Source organism: Pygoscelis adeliae, unplaced genomic scaffold (genome assembly GCF_000699105.1).
Source record: "Pygoscelis adeliae isolate BGI_AS28 unplaced genomic scaffold, ASM69910v1 Scaffold66, whole genome shotgun sequence".
In the NCBI taxonomy this organism is placed as follows: Eukaryota; Metazoa; Chordata; class Aves; order Sphenisciformes; family Spheniscidae; genus Pygoscelis; species Pygoscelis adeliae.
Genome location: NW_008825167.1, coordinates 11,872,847 through 11,892,213, shown reverse-complemented (window position 1 = coordinate 11,892,213; position 19,367 = coordinate 11,872,847). Strand labels below are relative to the sequence as shown.

Sequence of the window (19,367 nt, the reverse complement as noted above, 5' to 3'; positions counted from 1 at the left end):
CAGCTTCTGGTTCTGATACACAGATTCTCTGTTTCTGGTCAGTTAAGATCTGGCCCCATGTTTGTTCAAGGTAGGTAAACTTGGTCTTTTCAGTAGATGTTTCTGCTTGGATTAATTCAGTTCTGTGCTTATAGAAGTCAGCAAAAGTTCTGGTAAGTGATTTTAAGAGGTTGCACTGGATGTTTGGTTTTTGTTGTTGTTTCATACAATTTGAAGAATAAGCTGCACTTCAATATGCCTTTCTTGGACAGTGGAGCAAAAGAGGAAAAAAGACACAAAACGGTCAATAGTGAGAAGTCCTGTTGACCATTAATGTGTCTGAGGCTAATGGATATCAAAGTCTCCTTTTCCATCTGTCTGACCCTATTGCATCAGCTAGGAGAGGGTCACAGGACAATTTAGGTTGGAAGGGATCTTTGGAGGTCATTTGGTCCAACACCCTGCCCAAAGCAGGACTGACTTCAGGGTTGACTCAGGCTACTGAGGGCTGTCGTGGTTTAACCTCAGTTGGCAACTGAGCACCACGCAGCCGCTCGCTCACTCCCCCCCACCCAGTGGGATGGGGGAGAGAATTGGAAAAGCACAAGTGAGAAAAACTCATGGGTTGCGATAAAAACAGTTTAATAATTAAATAAAATGATAATAATAATATGATAATAATAATAATAGACAAAGCAAGTGATGCACAGTACAGTTGCTCACCACCCGCCGACCGATGCCCAGCCAGTCCCCGAGCAGCGGCCCCTCGGCCAGCTTTCCCCAGTTTATGTATTGAGCATGATGTCACATGGTATGGAATGTTTCTTTGGCCAGTTTGGCTGTGCCCCCTCCCAGCTTCTTGTGCACCTGCAGCCTTCTCAGTCGGTAGAGCATGGAAAACCAAAAAGTCCTTGGCTAGTGTAAGCATTACCTAGCAACAACTAAAACATCAGTGCATTATCAACTTTGTTCTCATCCTAAATCCAAAACACAGCCCTGTACCAGCTACTAGGAAGGAAATTAACTCTATCCCTGCCGAAACCAGGACAGGGCCTTGTGCAGGAGATATTTAAAACTCAACAAGGTTGAAGAGTCCACAGCCTCCCTGGGCAACCTGTGCCAGGTGTTTTCGCTACTTACACTGTGAAAAGTGTTTTCTTTATATCCAGACAGAACTTTCCTTGCTGCAGCTTGTGACATCTGGGTTAGATTCTTTACGTTGTACAACATGAATGTTCTCATGAAGCACCTCAAAGCAAAAGGGGTTTTCGTCATAGTTCAAAGGCGTTAATTGCTTATGTACATGAAAGGCAGTATTATCGCTGCTGAAAGGAGCTCTCACTGTCGCTTTGTGCATTACAGCATACTTCAGCTAGTTTTTTTCCCCAGGGCTAATCAGTGATAATAAATGTAAATGCCTCTGATATCTAAGACAACTAGTTCAGGCTTATCTCAGGTAGCTCTATAGCCTTAAAACTCCTAATACAAAGTAATTTGTCCAAGACCGTGTGAAAGATTAATGCAGTTAGAACTCTGGTATCTAAAAGTTTTTAATGAAATACTAGGAGGGAACTAGAAGATTCTTTCATACTGTGGAGTGAAATATAAAAATGTTTGTATAGGTGGTGTTTTCTTCTAATTGTAGGATTTTGCTGCTGATGACAGGCTATTTTGTTCCTCCTTGTGGATGTTTTTTTAAGAAAAGAAATGGAATTATCTTGTCATCCAGTCTTTCTAAGATTTATCAATGCATAAGTGAAATAAAATGACACTTACAGTAAAAAACAGACTTAAAATAATGAAGCACGTTTCCTAAAAAAAAAAAAAAAAGAATGCCACAGATAATTTTTCAGGGGAAAGAGAAGAGTGTCATGGCTTTGAGGACACTTAATAGATGACAGATACTGTCCAGTATTCCATGGCAGAACAAAGCCACACTCTCCCAGCTTGAGTGGGGGCGTGGGGGGATAGTGAGACATGTCCAGTCCAAAATGAATACCAGAGTTGTTTTGAAGTATCATTAGGTGGCCACTTTGAAAATATGCCTCAGAAAAACTATTTTTGTCAGGAAACAACTTGGCTGTTTTAAGCCTTACCTTTTTTTTTATTATTACCTTGTTTCTCCTGCCATATAATGCCACTAAACATGAAAAAAAATTATTCACACAAAATCTGAATTCTGAAATTGATTTTTTAAATCGTTCATCCAGGAAAAACAAGCAAATGATAAGAGAGGTCAAGAGAAATAGTTGGACCACTTGATTGAGAGATCAGGTTTCAATTCCTTGTCTCTTCTGCATGGCTTTCCTGGCTGATCTCGCTCAAGTTGCCTGAAGCTCAGAGATTAATGGGCAGGTACAGGTGTGACAGATTTGAACCTGGGTCTTGGTTTGCCTGGCTGCATCTGAGCTAACCTGCTGGGTATGAGCCAGCATCAGCAAGGTTTAACTGGCTGCAAACGCTTCCTTCTAACTCATAGCTCTCATCATTTGCTTTGTCTGTAGTGCCCTGTGAGTCAGTCTGGTCTTTTCCACAGCTACCATCTGGGCAGGGCATATGGGAAAGTTGGACTTCTTTCAGGCAAGAGTCTCAGGTCACTCTCTGGGGAAATTACCAACTGGCAGACTTCTGTAATCATCCTGCTGGTATCTGAGAACACTTGCTTCCTTTTAAGGCTTTCACTTTACAATAAAAATTTGTTTTACTTAAAAACAGCACATTTGTTGGTTTCCACATGGAACAGAAATCCTGGTGAAGACCTGATTATATTAATGTATTCAATTATAATAAAATACCAGACAGTCTTACCTAAATTGACGTAAATAAATGAATCTGTATTAGTCTCTTTTCATCTGATAAAATTTATCCATGATACATATCATCCATAATAAATCTATTTGTCTTCCATCATTGTATCTCAGTTCTAAAGAAGACACAAAACTACAGTGATGTTCTCATTGGTGAACTTTATCCTTTTTCATATCAAGAAATATACTGTACTGCATATTGCTTTAAGGGAGTCATTCCCAAAGTGGGATCCCTAGGCTTCTGTGGGGTCTGGCCTTAAGGTAGAGGGCTGTATTTCAAACGGCAAGAAATCATGCTGGGGATGGGGGTCCAAACAGCAATGCATGTTTCCAGTGTGCAAAAGATCTACCATAGTGTGCTCTTCACATTTGCTATGGAGAAGACCTGGCATCAGATAGTGTAGGAAGGGATGAGTATGCAGTGTGTGACACAGTGTATGTCTGTGTTGTTGCCCATCTTTTTTTTGTTGCTTTCTTTTCCTGTTGAAGAGTTGAATTTCTTAGGAAGAAATGTATGTAGGGAGCTGGATGAGAAATAAAAGGACTGGAAAATTGAGTCAATGCTAGAGAGGTCAATGGTGTGAGAAAGTTTGGGAACGCCACTGATAACGTATAACACGTGCCACTTTAAGAGCTTATAGGAGTAAAACCTTATGATAAGCAAAGAAAGCAACTTTCATGCAGCTAACTGTAATCTACCGACAAGAATGCTAAATTGTTACCTCCAAACTCACAGAAATCAGACTGCAGAGATACAGCTGTTCCTCATGGCAGCTGTTTAACTGACCAAAGTTGCCAAGTTTTACTTCAGCCTGTGAAGCAACAGCAACCCACCATGGACATAGGAAGTCAGATGTCCCTGTGTTGATTTGGACTCAACAGCAGTTATTTCTAGGTTTTTGGACCTTCTGCCCCATTTTCCACAGCCCTTTAATTCCAAAACTTTTAGCCCAATCATTAGCTAATTTTGTTAGCTAATGAAATCATTAGCTAACAAAAACCATGTTAGACAAATAACTTAAGTGAAAGTAGAGTAGTCATCATTCGCCTAGTTAGTTTATCTCGGTAATATCCTAGAGCAATGTATTTCCCTGTTTAATGATACACAGGCTGAAAAACATTGACTTTTATTGTTTTGAAAGGTGCACATCTTGTTAATTTTTACCCTAATTTAATTTTGTGCTGCTACAGAGACTAATAAGTCAGTGAACCTCATCCTGTGTTTGCTCTGCTGGTTTGTTAATCTAGCTGTTTTACTGCCACTTTTACCATCAATGATCAGTCATGCTCTTCTGTAAAACCACTTGCAAAATATCGTATGTTCTAGTTGTTACATTTTGACAAATTGCATTCAGGAGTTGTCTGATTAAGTGACTCTTCGGCCTCTTTCTTCTTTTTCAAGGTCTGCATACCTGCAATACTGCCATCATTTTTAGAAGCTCTAGCTGCTATGCAAAACTGATATCAAGAATGAAATGCCTAAATTACATGGTTTCTAACTTTCATTGCATGAATTTTTCAATCTTGTAACTTGTAGTATGGAGAAAAAAATTACTTTTATCATGGTTTCATGCTACCTTTTTTTCCTTATATTCTGCATAGAGGTATGGGAGGTAAACAAGTTGTCAGAGTACTGGGTCCCAAAAATTTGTCACTGGGCATAAACATTTCAGAGGGAATTGGGAGCTGATCCTTGGTTTTGCTTCAGTCTGTGGTCTGTATCAGCAGGCCAATGAAATGCACAGTTAACACCAGTGCACTCTACATGAAGGCAGATTACTTCATATAGAGAAGTTTGCTGCTATCACTTATTGTCACTGTATCTATTCTGGTGAGAGCTGGTGTGCCAGCAGTAGGCATAAAAGTCTTCAGTCAGCTTCTCTTTATCTGTAAGGTGATACAGGTGACTTTTCAGTCCTTGGTATTTTATTTTACTTTTGTTTTATGTAAGATGAGTTGGATTTTCTTCTTTGGTGTGGGACAAGCAGCTTTGCTGAAGGGCTAGTTGGGAATTTAGAATTACTTTTTTTTTTTCCTCCACAAAGTTCCTGAGTTAGTAGCTTGATGAACAGATGTAGCATGTGCATAATATGTTGGCAGGCAGCAGGGTTTTCCTCACACGATCAAAACACTTCCATTCATCAGACAAGCCTTTTCTTTAGCAGTGCTTGCCCTGTTAGGGCTTGTCACATGGACAGCATATGGGAAAAAATATCACTGCTACTTTTATGTTTAGTGCCATCATTTTCTCTGGCTTTCAGTTTTGTTGTCGCAGGTAATCAGCTGTGGTTTAGAACTTTATTTTCTTCTGATAATCAGTTGTTTTAATTGTTCTTCATCTTCTTTAGTAAATCAGTTATCTTTTCTCTCTCCAAGGCAGTCTCTCCTTGTTGCATGCTTTTGGCAGCCAAAATTTTTGGCTAGTTCTTTGCTGTCACCTTGAGTCCAACATAAATATTATATGGTTTTCAGACTTTATTTGTGATGTGAATGGGGCTCTGATACTTACGAGACTTGTTATTTTAGGGTATTATCACTATATATTCTCTGTCTGGATATTGTCACCACTGGATATGGTTTCACTGACCAAACATGAATGACTTCTCTAAGCTAGTAACGCTATGCTCCCTGTGTTTCTGTCCATTAGTGACAGCTCCTTCTAGCCTATGAATCATTTCAACCTAAAAGCAGCTTTTTACTTTTCACCAAGCAACTCTCACTCTAAAAGTGTCTTTTCTTTCTGTTGATAATAAAGAGAGATTAGGGCGATGGCTTGACTGCAGATGTCCACGCTGCAGTGAGGTTAGTGTGAGATGGATCTCACACCTTCTGTCCGAAAAGGAGCAGTTTCTGCCATGCTGCTCAGCATCTCTTTCCTGTTCTCTCCTCTGTTGTTACGTGCCATTGAAGTATTCCATAAAGCCACCCAAACCTGCTTTTTAAGCAGTGTGGCTCAGCCACACAAAACCTGTTTGTATCCTCTTGTTCAAGCTTAAAGTGAGTTTCTTTGATTTACTCTTAAAGTGAATTAAGCTAAACTGAGTTAAAGCTGCTTGTAATTCTGCCTGGGTCTACAAGCAGAAGTACAGCAGTGTTGTGACTAATCCACCTGAAATTTGCACCTTCCCTTCATTTGCTGTCCTGCCCAGCCCTCGGTCATTCAGGAGTGCTCAGTGTTTTAACAAGTCTGGCCGTTAGCAGGTCAGATGCTTGAACTGAATACTGATATGTTGTAGTTCAAGCCATAATGATTAATAACTCATTTTCTTCTCTCTGATACAGATCTGGTACTACACAAACAACATCTTTAGTGAAGCTGGGATCAATCATGAAACAATCCCCTATGTTACTCTAAGTACTGGTGCTGTTGAGACTGTGGCTGCTGTTTTTTCTGTAAGTATGGTTGTAAAAATCCATTAACATGCTTGATATTTAAACTACTTATTTCCTTATACAGGTTAAAATATAAACACAATAGTATGTTGAGGATTAAGTGTAATGGTTGATTAAGCAATTGAAAATACTGTTTCTAGGTTTAATCCTAAGCCCAGTTTTGTGGCTTGGGATTTTTTTTTAAGATGCTCTCTAGTTTTAGTTGCATAAAAGTAGCATAAAAAGTTGATATATCCTGAGGTACTTTTTAAGAGTGAAGAGGAAGAAGGCAGGAACAGCAAGACCTGAAGTATATTAAGTGATAACTCATAAATTATTTCACCTGGTAGCAGTTTATTCACATCTCAGAGTCTTCTCGTGTGCCTGCTAGGAAGCAGGCAGTGTTGCTGGAGAAGGCTCAAGCATAGTACAGCTAGGTGTGTTCAGTGTGGATCCCAGAAACAGCCATGTGTCTTACTGGGCATGTTTTAATGACACCTTTTGTATAGCAGCTTACGGACAGTGAGGAAAACTCTTCAGCCATTTAAAAATATGGGAGTAAATGTTTGTAACCCAGCTTGTTGGAAAAGTAAGCCAGCACACTTCTGCGTGCTGTTAAATTGTGTTGCGTTGTGTTAAATTCTGCTATCTCATTCACTGAGGGCAAGCAGGCATCCTTTCATAACACGTGGGCTCCTGAGTGGGTCATGTACCTTTGCTATGCACTGAACGTAGAGGAGGATGTTAACAGAAAAAATTATCCATGCACATTTTTTTCTTTCTTATTTCAAAATGGAAAACTTGACTAGGAAAAAAAAAATACACTAAATGAGCAAACTAAACCTGAAAGTTTTTGTATGTGAATACACCATTAATTGCTAAAGGAAATACATTTCTGTTTGCACTGCAATAAATAAGAAACAATGGGAGAGGTCTTTGGAATGGAAAGTTGCAAACAAGTAAATACTCTTTTCTTTCTTTGTTAGAATTTTTCCTTATCTTCTTATATTCTATACCAACTGTCTTTGCACAATAGTGGACACACCAGACAAGCATTTTTAAATGTCAGAAGAATGGTTTTGGCAAAAAAATCCTTTCCAGTGGCAGAGCAACTGCTTATGACCTATAAAATGTTAAACTAAATCCAGCTATCAAGTATATTTTCTTATAGTCTAGGACATAAGGACTCTTCAAAGGTCACAAAGACCTTCTTCTGATCTTTGTAAATTTCCACAAATCTATTTTTGGGTAAACCATCTTTTTTTTTTTTCTTTAATTAAAGGGACATTCTTTTTAATAGGTGGAAATAGTGAAGTATGGAAATACCTACCTCTTACAATTTCTTCTTTGTGATACTGCAGAAATGCTTCTTTGTTTAAGATATATGTAAAAATAATAGTGATAATTCTGCCAGTGATTTAAGTGAAGAATACACCTCTTTTTTGTGGAAACAAATGAAAATTACATTGAGATGATTCCATGATATTTAAAGCCATTCTGTAAATAGGGTCTGTCACCTTTTCAGTTCCTTCTGTGCTATCAGTTTGTGGGGCTTATTCAGAGCATGCTGTTCATATATAATGAGGTGGATGTGTCTGCTTTAGTTCCTCGTATGTGTGGTAACTTTTTTTATGCCCAGGAGGAGTGTTTTTAATGCTTTTTCTGTTTAAGCTACTTGCTGTGCCTCTGGAAATGCTGATGTATTGATATCTCCACTCCCTTCAAATTTGCCCTTTCAGTTCAAGAGAAATGCTGCTTTGTAGCCTTAATTTTTATTTCAGTAATCTTCATTAATGTTTCATTGTTGCTGTTTAAAGGAACAACAGCATGAATTTAGTTTTTCAATTGAAGGGTTTGCAGCTTCTCATTTCTACAAGTAACTTCCTCTAAATTTTTTTCATGCCTAGAACTAAGGATGGGGAATTTCCTCCCACTCCCAACCTCTCAGCTGCTCTTTTTACCTCTTTTTGAATCTATTTGACAGCATTTAATATTAAGTCAGGTGCATATGTTTATATACTACTCAGAGGGAGGAAGGGAAGAAGAAGCAGGAGAAAGCAAGGGGATTCATAAGATCATAAGAAATCAGACATGTGGCCTGAAATCAGTAAGATGAAGTTCAGCAAGGAAAGGTACCCAGTACTGCACTTTGGAAAGGAAAAAATCATCTGCACAAATAGAAAATGTCATGTGGAACTGTGTCAAAAGGCTTACTGAAGTCAAAATCTATGATGTTTGTCATTTTCTTTCTATCAACTCAGCTTCCTCCCCAACAGTGAAAGAAGTCACACTAATCTGCACTGAGCAAATCTGTTTTGACTGTTCTTATCACCTTGCTCTCCTCTAGCTGCTGTCAGACTGTTTGATCAGTTAATAATTGATCCTAGTGTTTTGGAGGGGATGAAAGCCAGACCCTGTCTTCCTTCTCCCTGCATAACAGAAGATAGGTGTTCCGTCTGCCCAGATCCAGTGCTTTCAGACATTGCCATCAACTCATCAAGATTTCTGGGATTTTCAGTAATCATAATTATAAAAGCCTCATTTTAACTAATAAATTGTGAGGTGAAAAAATAGTTTTTAGTCAATATGCTACTGCCTATTTTGGGGGGAAAAAGTTACCTGGCACCAAAGACTGTTAATTTTGTCCAAGAGAAATATTTATGCAGCTCATCTGTAATTTTAAGAAGCCATTAACAGTTGCCTACATGAGCAAACGGTTGGCTTCCAAAATTGCCTACCACACTAATTTGTTTGGCCAATGTAAAATTTCAATTGCATGAATTTTTAGATAATTTACATAAGCTTTGCTCAGTCCTACAAAAGCACTGCTAAGTAGTCTAGTAAGTGAAATCCAAAAAAATACTCAGTGATTCATTTGGAGTATAAGATACTGAATTCTTTTAGATGCAGGGAGTCAGTAATTACTCCCTAGTCACAAATTAATCCTCAGTTCAGATCTCAAATGTAACTGTGTGCAATCTTTATGGAGCAAATTTGTGAGTGGAAAAATACTCAGATTTATGTCACTGTATTGGGCAAAATGTAATCAGAAAGAATCAGCAGTACAAAAAAGAGATACTGACCAAGCAGCTTCCCAGACCATGGTATTTGTCAACGGTCAGAGTGCATGTGGGCACATTTTCACTGCAGGGTGAATCGCAGAATGTGACTGTGTTAATGCGTGCTACCTTAATCCACAAGTGGTCAATGGGGTAATTTTTAGATAAAGATATTATTCCTTCTTAATCATTTTATTACACTTGGGCTCTTGGATGGACAAAGATAACAAGTGTTGAAATAACCATGTAGTGCCTTCCAGGAGAAGAAGTCTCCTTATGAAGATCTACCTTACAACAACACTCCTAAGACCCAAGATATAGTAGGTTAGAGACTGTATTATGTAGTACAAATGCTTCTGCAGGATATATCAGAAATTGAAAGTTTTAAAGATGTATCTCCTGCTTTTGAGTATTAAAAAAAAGAAATTGGTTTTGAGTAGTTTTTTTCCCAATCTATTCAAGATGATCTGCATCATAATACCATCATTAGAAATAATGTACCATTATTACTAATAATACCATCATTAGAAAATAAAGCACCAACCATGGTAAACTGTCATAGATCAAGGACAAGATCTAGTCTAGCTTTTATAACATGAACCTGACACAAGCCAAAACTTAGTGCCTTTAACAAATAGATCATCAACAGAAGGAGCTTTGCTTCAAAAATATCTAGAATTTACTGCAGGGACACAACAGGAATAAGGTAATGGGGTTTTTTTGTGCTGCCCTAAGGGCTGTTCCCAGGCACTGCTGAGGTGAAAGCGGCCAGCTAGAGCGAATCCCTGCATGGGCTATGTCTTGGTCATGCTGGTCCGGCAGGCGTTCGGTATGGAGACCCTCTTTTGTGAATGGAAAATTTCACTGCCAAGTGAAGCTGATTAAGGATGCTCTACTGCAAAATAGTTCAGACTGAGCTTAGAAACTTAGCAATCAATTCCACCTGTTGCTGATAGTAATCCTTAGCCTGGTAACTATAGGTGATGCGTGGGATCTTATCCTGTCATGGCATTAACACAGATACAGACAAACTGCTGTGAGAGCCAGGGTAGGCACAGATTTGTTTAAGGCTTGTGCTTTGATGGTCAAACTTGGTGCTAGGCCTCTAAATTCCAATTTGGGTACTTAAAGAAAATAACCTGTTTCTTTGTTTTACAAGTATATAACTCATACAGTAGGTAAATGGTTATACATAAAAATATGAATCAAAAAACAATTTGTAACCCTCAGTCTTCTGTTTTTCTCCTTTTCCTGGATGCAAGATACTACACATTGTGTCATGAATAGACCTGACAGCAATATAAATGTGATTATCCATTTTAATCCTGCTATCTCAAATGGAAATAACACAGAGTTAGCTTGTCACATTAAGTCTGAATCTACACGTACAGTCTTACTCAGACCTATATCCAAAATACATGAGAGAAAAAAGATGTGGCTACTCTTGATGTTAGCATATAGATCAAACTTCTTTACAGAGCTGAGACATCAAGAAAATGTAATAGGGTTTTCTTAGTATAATTTAGGGCCAGGAAATAAGTAGGGAATAGTACTCAGTGACCTCCCATTTGGGCTGTAGAACTCACTTACACATTCATTTTATACAGAGAAGCTTGTCTGATCTTTTTTAATGCGCTCTGCTTTCATTATGTCAGCCCCAGTATCTGCAGCTGACTCAAGTGAAAAGATTGACATTTGCTTTTTTAACTTTATTCACAAGTGTTTCCTTCCAGACAAAAGTAAGTTGTGTGAACTGTTAACTTAGTTTGCATATCAGTTGCCTTATTATCACCAAACATTTGTGTTGAGAGAATTTTGGTTGCAAATTTTTTTTACACATTTTCAGTAATTTCAGCTGTGTTAATTGCCATGACTGGGTATAGGCTTCTACAAATGCATGTTTATGATCACACATAAACAACTATCAGCCTACACAATTTGGCAAATAACTCAGTGTGCTATCACAGAAAGCAGTTGTAAGATTCTTTTTTTGACTGTACTTGAGCATATACTGAATTTCTTGTTATTTCATTTACTCTACCGTATAGTATATTTTGACTTGTTATAGGTCTTTGGTAGGTAACAGTTACCAGCACATAGCAGTGGAGAACTCAGAACTATAAATACTGGAAAACCAGTGAATCATCTTCCACTTCTTATGAGTCATAAGCATCTTAATGGGTTTGCAAGTTAACAAGTTTTGGATTTGTATAATCATAACTAAAAATGAAGTTTTTGTCTGTTTATAAACTCAAACCCAGCATTTTTTTCACCAGGCAAACTTGCTCTTGTAGAAGACGTTAGACCTTTCTTTTCAAGTATTTGCTGAAACTTAAGAGTTTATCTGAGCTTTTTTTTTCCATCAAGAAAAGGGGAACAAACAGGTCAGCAGAGAAATTTGAGATACTGATGTATTGTCATAGGTTTTATTAAGAAATCCTCAAAAATAAATAAAATTTTAGTTAGAAATAGTGTAGACCTAAACAGCTTGATAGATTGGCTGTTGAAGCATCCGTGCTCGTAAACGATTCAAAAAACCTTTTTGGCCTTGATGAAAGATGGTGCCTCCTGAGAGGCTTTTCCGTTGTGGATTGGCTCCCAGCTGAACAACTTTGATCTGCCAGTGGGTCCTGGGATGCTTCTGCATTGCCTCCTGACCAGCAAAGCCACAGACCCGTGTGTTTCCAAACACACATGCTGCCTTTCACGAGACCACCGCTTTGTAATTTATAACCAGGTAGGGAGCATGGTTTTGATTGTTGTGCTTGGCTTTTCCTGAGCTTGGTTCTGTGTAGTATCCCATTTCAGCAGAGACTGGTGTGCCTTGTTTGAATCTGTGCCACAAGCAGATGTGTCTTGTTGGGTTGGAACTGGTGATACAAGAGGCAGGTCACGTGGCAGGTCACGCATTTGAACAAATTAGGGGTGTCCTTAGCTTTAAAATGGAAATAGGCATTTCTCTCCCCATAACTGTGCAAGTTAATCATGTCTAATTGAGAAGCCTTTTGAGTCTCTATTTCCTAGATTTATTAGTGTTGTCAGTGTACTTAACTTCATATCAACTTTGGAAGTGATTATACGATTCCCAGCAATTCTGGTACATCATAGCATCTCTGTGAATAAGGACAAAATTGCTGCTTATTTTTTCCAGTGAACAAAGTTGGTCCATTCCGTAAATCACAAGAAATGTCACCAAGAATTGTAATTGTAAATTCTTAGGAACAGAAACTGCAGGGAGTGCCCAGAAGCTGAAGCATTCAAGTTCCTCCTTGCTACTGTATTAAATAAATAGCAATGATGAATGCTTGGGAAACCTGGCATCAGCTCAGGGAAAAGAATGACTGCACATGGATTTGCTTTATTTCTTCCTGAATTGTCTCTGAATAAAAAAGAATTTAAATCTATTAGAAACTATTATTCTTTTCTGTAAAAAGGATACAGAGCCCGCAGATCTGCTGTAACTGTATCTATGCTTGGCTGCTCTCAGTTAAAACTGGGAGTTCTCACCAACCCACCTAGATTTGCCCCAAAGTGTCCAGAGTACTTATTCTCAATGCATTTAGGCACAAGTGCATACACACATCTTTTTGGAGGACTGAGTCCAAACTGTCCTCCCTTACTAGGGTTTGCTTTTCTTTGAGCTTTAACACCAGAAACCATGTAGCACTTTTTTCCCATGTTTTGCTCTGTATGAGAGCTGTCTGTGAACCTTTTTCCCTCTAAGAGAAACGTTCATCCCTTAACCCGTTTTAATACAAACCCCACCAGTTGGTGTAACACCAAGATTGTTTAATCACAACCACCAATCCAGAATTGAAAAAAATAAGGGAAATTCCTTGGTATGTGAAATTACATGTGCAGCATCTATTGCTGAACATGCAACTCATATCAAATTACATGTGAAGCATCTATTGCAGAAGTCTCCGTCTTCTTATGGACCCATCAGATAACTTTTCATCCCTCACAGCCATAAAAAATGTCTCTTGGTTAAGTGTATGCGTGGCCACATGTGTTTGCAAGATAGATTCATTAATCATAGTGGAAAATATGTGGCATCTTGTAGAGGTTTTGACAGTGCAGCAGTTGCAGTTTTGGAACATTTGGACCCCGTGAGCACAATGTGAAATGTTAATAACATCAATGCGGGTCTATTTTAAACATGACTTTGAAATAAATTCTATTATGGAAGCTGTGGAAACTGTCAAAATGAGTATATTTCCTCATTTAAAGAAATAAAGAATGCTAAAGCTCACCCCAGAGCTGCTTTTCATGTTCTGCAGCATCACGGTGCGTGTCTCCAGTGTGGAAGTCCAGCTCGGCAGGGTGCAGGGTCGGCGTGTTTTGAAGCCTGTCCTAAAATCTGCTGGTGACCCTGATGCTGTGGGAGAAGTGCTTGCCACATAAGGCATTTCTTCCCTGGGTGACTTTGTACTTTCCTTTAACACGTTTCTTCCAGATGCTTACAGTGGAATGGTGTGCATCGTCTCCCAGAATTAAGGGTATCGCTCCAGATTTCATTTTAGTTGCTCATTTTATCTTCTGCTCGAGGGAGGTGTGAAAGGGGGATTTCAGGCTCCAGTAAATAGTGACGTGGCAAACAGTTGTGTGATTCTGATTTCAGGTTATTTGAAGTGATACATTTCAGGCTTCATGGAATTGTTTTATCTTTCTCATAAGAAAGCCAACTGTAATTAGCAATTACAGTAGTTATCAACAGGAATAGTACATTAGATGTTATGACCTAAAATATATATATATATTAGCCTATTTTAATGAGTCAGACTAGCAAAGGCAAGACAGTTCCATGTTACAGCTTTTCAAGAATCTCTTCATTGTGTTCTGCTCTAGCAGATAAGTATTCAGATTTTGTGATTGCTTTTAACGAAGTTGATTTATCTTCAGGTGTTAAATATAAATTCAAAATGTGCGTGAGTGCACAAGTATCAGTGTTAAAATCCCCTGTCTGAGCAAAGTTTTCTGACGGGTGGGTGTGTTTTATCTGGTTATTCCAATTATATTAACTATCCTAGATCATGACTAAATGTTTCTTTCTGTTTGGACAAAAAAGAAATTAAAAATAAATTTTAGATTAATAAAAAATTATTTAATCTATGCTAAAAAGTTTTTAAGCTTAAATTTTAAGCCTTTTAAGCTTAAATTCAGAGAGATGTTGAAATTAAATAGTCAAAGTGTTTGAACTTTTTGACACTGAAAAAATTACATATTTTAAGAACATTATTATAGGAATTTGGTGCAAATTTGTAAGCAGTTCAACCAATGTAGAGTTATTTCTCCCCTAAAAAGATAAACAATAAATAAGAAAAAAGATCAAACTTTGTGTAGTTATCATCATATTAATTATTTTTATATAGCTAATGTACAGTCCTTGTTTTACTACTAAATTGTTACGGAAGAAGTTTAATGTAGTAGTAACTTAAAAATCTACCCCGCTAACAGTATTAAAGTTGAATTTACCAGTTGCACATTTTTTTGTCTTACCAATATGGTCATATTTGTTCTGTAGGAGGAAATCCAAGCATAAAACTATTAACAAGTACTGTTTTTAATGGTTTCCCATTTTTTTCAGTGGTTTTAAATAAGGATGTTATGCTGGCTTGCTTTTTCAAAGAGGTTGAATTATGTAAACATAATTGTGAACACAATTATGAACACATCATACCTGATAAATAGTACAAAATCAACTCTGATGGTTTTATTTTTGGTGTTCATGTTTACTAGGAGAACATATTACATGGTCTGAGTTCTTCAGTGCTTTATCAGGAAAGTCAAATGCCGCTTTTTGTTTTCCAGGGCTTAGTTATTGAACGGCTCGGACGCAGGCCTCTTCTCATTGGGGGTTTTGGGTTGATGGTTGTCTTCTTCGCAGTACTTACTGTCTCTCTGACTTTACAGGTAACACTACAGTCACTACATATTTTTACTCTCTTTTGCCTATTTTAAACACCAGGTGCTTGATACCTGTTTGCCTCGGCTTTTTTTCATTCCTACATAAGCCAGTCCTTTTAATCAGTTTGACATAAGGATTTGAAGGTCTCTTTTGTTTCTTTGTGAATCTATTGGTTTCAATCTACTATGGTTAGCCATAGCAGCTTTTGCATTAAAAAGCCATAGGGGCTTTGTCACGTTCAGTGTCCTTAACTCAAAAGATCCGTGCATATCATAAACTATTATGAAGACAATTTTACCCATACTTGGGTAAATAGTTTACCCATACTCTGCGTTTTTATCTTTGTTTGTAATGCTGTCTTTTTGAGATTTCTTTCATACATTATATGTCATTCTTATTCTTAGTTCGGATGTTTTTTTCCAGTAGTGAAAAATTTCCATGTTTGCTGTTTCTTTCAAGTTATATATCTGATATTTTTATTGAAAATATAAAGACTTGGCCTTTGCAGAACATCTGCACTTAAGTTCTCAGATGTTATTAGCAGTCAGTTCCCCAGCTATTTCAAATGGTCAGAGGAGGATTATTAAACCAATCTAAATACTGACCCTGAGTAATTTTTCCTTGTTTAGCTTCCATTTTCATAAGGATGCAGTTTCTTTCTGTTCCTGAGGGCTTTTGAGAAGTAAAACTGGCAGTCTGCAATGGCATGGTTTTGGGTGGTCTTTCACCAAGTTGTTTATCTGCTGTTGTTGATTCCTGTGTCTTGCCATTAATTTGACTTTCAAATCTTGTTTCTTGGTTGAAGAGAGTCAGTAAGTCAGTTTGACTAGCAGGTGTCTGCCACACCATTGCAAAGTATTATTTGACTTTGTATGCACAGCACAATAAAGCTTTACTTCACATACCTGTCATGACAACTAGAAGACAGCTCTCCAGAAGAGAGATGTTATTGCAAGTAAACAGTAAAAAATTCTGTTCCAAATCTTTTAAAACCTAGTCTGATCCGTGAGGACTTTCAGCTATTGTAAATCTCTGAAGTTTGAGTGCCTTCCAGTTTTAGTTCCTTTCAGAAGTGTCTCAATCTGTTAAGTATGAGATTAGGTATTGCTTTGAACAAAGGACCTAGGGTACAAGTAGGCTTGATCTCAGGGGAATTTGAAAAAAAATCTACTCTGTTTTTGCACCTTCTCTCTCTCAGTGCCTTTAGAGACCTTGGATCTGAGTTCAGATGAGAACTCAAGAATGATTCCATTTACAATTCCATTAAAGAATCATTTATAGTTTGTTCTCTTTTCCCTGTACCTGTTGTTTGCACACATGGCCCTCCTTGTCTGCAAAATCAGATAATGGCTAAAATCCCTAGACTGTGACTTTCACATGCTTTGCTAAGGTTCAGATACAGCTGTCCTACCGAAAGGTAGCCTGTTGTGTCTAGACTTCAGCCCAGCCTTTAACTGGGGAACTTTGAAGCTCTATGGGCCATCATAGTTGCTCCTTTCAAACATGGCTGAAATACCTGAGGAGGATGGAGGTGCCAAATCTGTTCAATGGAAAGAAAAACTCTTTTCCAGGACGGCTTGAACTTCAGCACAAGAAGTTGTAAACTTTCAGAGTTGTGACTTCTGTGGTGCAAGAGCTTCTCTAGTGTTTCTCTACAGGGATTCCACAGAGACCAAGACCTTTAATACAAATAATCTAATAAAGTTCTACAGAAATACTGTGATTTTCTAAAGTAATCCTATACTAAATTCTGAAATAGAGAAAGAATCGTTGAAAACACTGTCTATTATCTGTGATTTTTTTAATATTGGTACGTACAATATACTTACCATGATTGTCTTTTATCTACCCAGAAAACGGTGCATTGGCTTCCTTACCTCAGTATATTTTGCATCCTTGCAATCATTGCATCGTTCTGCATTGGACCAGGTATGTCTATATTTTTTCATGTTTCTTTGTACAGCAAAGCATAGGTATTTTTGCACTGGCACTATGTTAACAAATTGCTTGTAGGGAACTTCACTTTACCCTTATCTGATGACCACAAGGGTTCTAAGACAGTAAGATGATAGCAACACAAAGTGATAGCAATATTCTCAATAAAAACCTATGTACACACGCATTCCCACTTAGCTGTCAGCATAATTGAGAACAAGTGCCTAAATTGCTATCAGTACCAAATTAAAATGTTGGCTGTTATTGTAGGATTGCTATGATTTTGTAAATCTATAAAAAACACTCAGACTGGAATCTGAGTGTTTTATTTATCAATGCTTGTGTTAGCAGCTCAATGCCGGTAGGATGCAAGTAGGACACTGGTGGAGGAAGGGGACAGTTGTGTGTGGTTCCTTTCTTCTCTTCCTTTCCAAAGATAGAGAAGTGCTGTGCAAGAGCTTGCTCTCTTTAGGAAGATGATGGAAAAGGTAGATGTCCTAATGATGGAGCTGCTTCTTGTCTGGCAGTTATTTACTGACTGCATACATTTCAAATCTGGTGCCCTCAGGTAACTGTTTTTGTAGGTTGTAATGAGTTTATCAGATCTATTTCCCCAGCCCAGTTTTGATTACTTAGAGATGGATACAACTTTACAGAAAATCCAGTGTTCCCAGATTGTAATTTTAGTATTTTATTTGCTTTAACAAAGAACATGTTTAAGGAATAAAAAAGTAATAAAGCCAGACCTTTCTCAGAAGTGTAGAATGAAAGGACCAGAGCAACAGTCAAGTCTCAGCAAGGGCAATTCTGACTGGATAGAAGAGAAAAAATTTTACACTGAGAGTGGTTAAACTCTGGAAGACATTACTCAAAGTGGCCTTTAAATCTCCATCCTTGGAGCTATTCAAAACTCAGCTGGACAAGTTCATGAACAACCGGCCCTGCTTTGACCAGAGGCTGAATTCCAGAAGTCCCTTCCAACCTAATTTATCCTGTGATTCTAATTGTGTCATGTTTTTGGAAAATGCATTTTAATAGATATGCATAATATGCAAATACTTACCTGTGTAGTATTTCTCTAAACTTTGTTGCTCTAGCCTTCGGGTAATGATCAGAATCGGATCCTGCAGTTATCAAATAATGAAATGTTAACAAAAATTATTTGCAGACAGATAAAGAGGAATTTAATCCAAATTCAATACACATACAGAGTAAGATGTCAAAACAGTGCTTAAATTTTCAAAGATTCTCTTACAAACTGTTCTCCACAAAAGTGGGAAAAATCAGCTGCTTTTTAGGAGTTTTTTCACAGGTGTTCTGCTGTAAACCTGAAAGCAAGACTTCTGTTCCCCCGAGTTCTCAGGTTTTTTCATGCACCATTTATTGCCTCTTTTTCTTTATAAATAGTTTGACATTAAACATTAATCAACTGTTTATACATCTTCACCACTGAAGTGATCTGATTAATTGATTGTGGTTTATTTGGGGAAAGAAAGTTGCTGATATTCCATGTGACTCTACAGGGCTGTAATTCTGTGGATCCTCTGGAGATCAAATTATGCTGCTTTAGAGGAAAATGGGGAGAAGATCAAAATAGTTCTTTTCCCCTTGCTTCTGGGAAAATAGTTTGTCACTAATCTCTGTGCTTATTCCTTTGCATACGGTAGCTGACCAGAAGAAGGAAGGAGTCAAACAGGCTTGACTAGCGTCATTAATGCACCTGATGTTGGACTGTAGATGGCCTATGGAGACTGTTCTCCTTCCTCACTTCCAGCTCTTCATGCAAGGCAAATAGTGCAAACAATCTTGCAATCCCTTTGTCCTTCTGTAAGGACAAATCTCAGGTTCAGCTAAGTCCCTAGTATTGCAGACTATGTTTCTTAGACTGGGATTTTTTTTTTTTGAAAGAAGAATTCTGTGGAATAGAACTGCTCTTGCATTTTGAATACCTAAGGAAAGTCAAATGTTGACTTGAAACGTCTTGAAAACTTCGCTTCCAGTGTTTTAAGTAGCTAAACAATTCAAGTAAGTGCAGCTGCTTGCAACATCTACCTTTGTTTTGTCTAAAAAACTCTGTTGAAACAAATTGTAATTTTTTTCCACATTACAGACATAGAATCATAGAATCATTAAGGTTGGAAAAGACCTCCAAGGTCATAGAGTCCAACTGTTGACCCAACACCACCATGCCCACTAAACCATGTCCCTAAGCGCCTCATCTACACGTCTTTTAAATACTTCCAGGGATGGGGACTCAACCACTTCCCTGGGCAGCCTCTTCCAATGTTTAACCACTCTTTCAGTAAA

General features: G+C 37.9%; 1 protein-coding gene across 1 annotated transcript in view; it reads left to right on the top strand.

Annotated features, from left to right (window-relative positions):
* The window catches only part of SLC2A9 (solute carrier family 2 (facilitated glucose transporter), member 9), a 120,965-nt gene that overhangs the window by 59,077 nt on the left and 42,521 nt on the right, over positions 1-19,367 (top strand). The window contains exons 8-10 of the mRNA XM_009328855.1: positions 6,069-6,179; positions 15,029-15,130; positions 16,979-17,054. Coding sequence (XP_009327130.1) covers positions 6,069-6,179; positions 15,029-15,130; positions 16,979-17,054 — 289 coding nt within the window. The remainder of the gene's footprint in view (positions 1-6,068; positions 6,180-15,028; positions 15,131-16,978; positions 17,055-19,367) is intronic.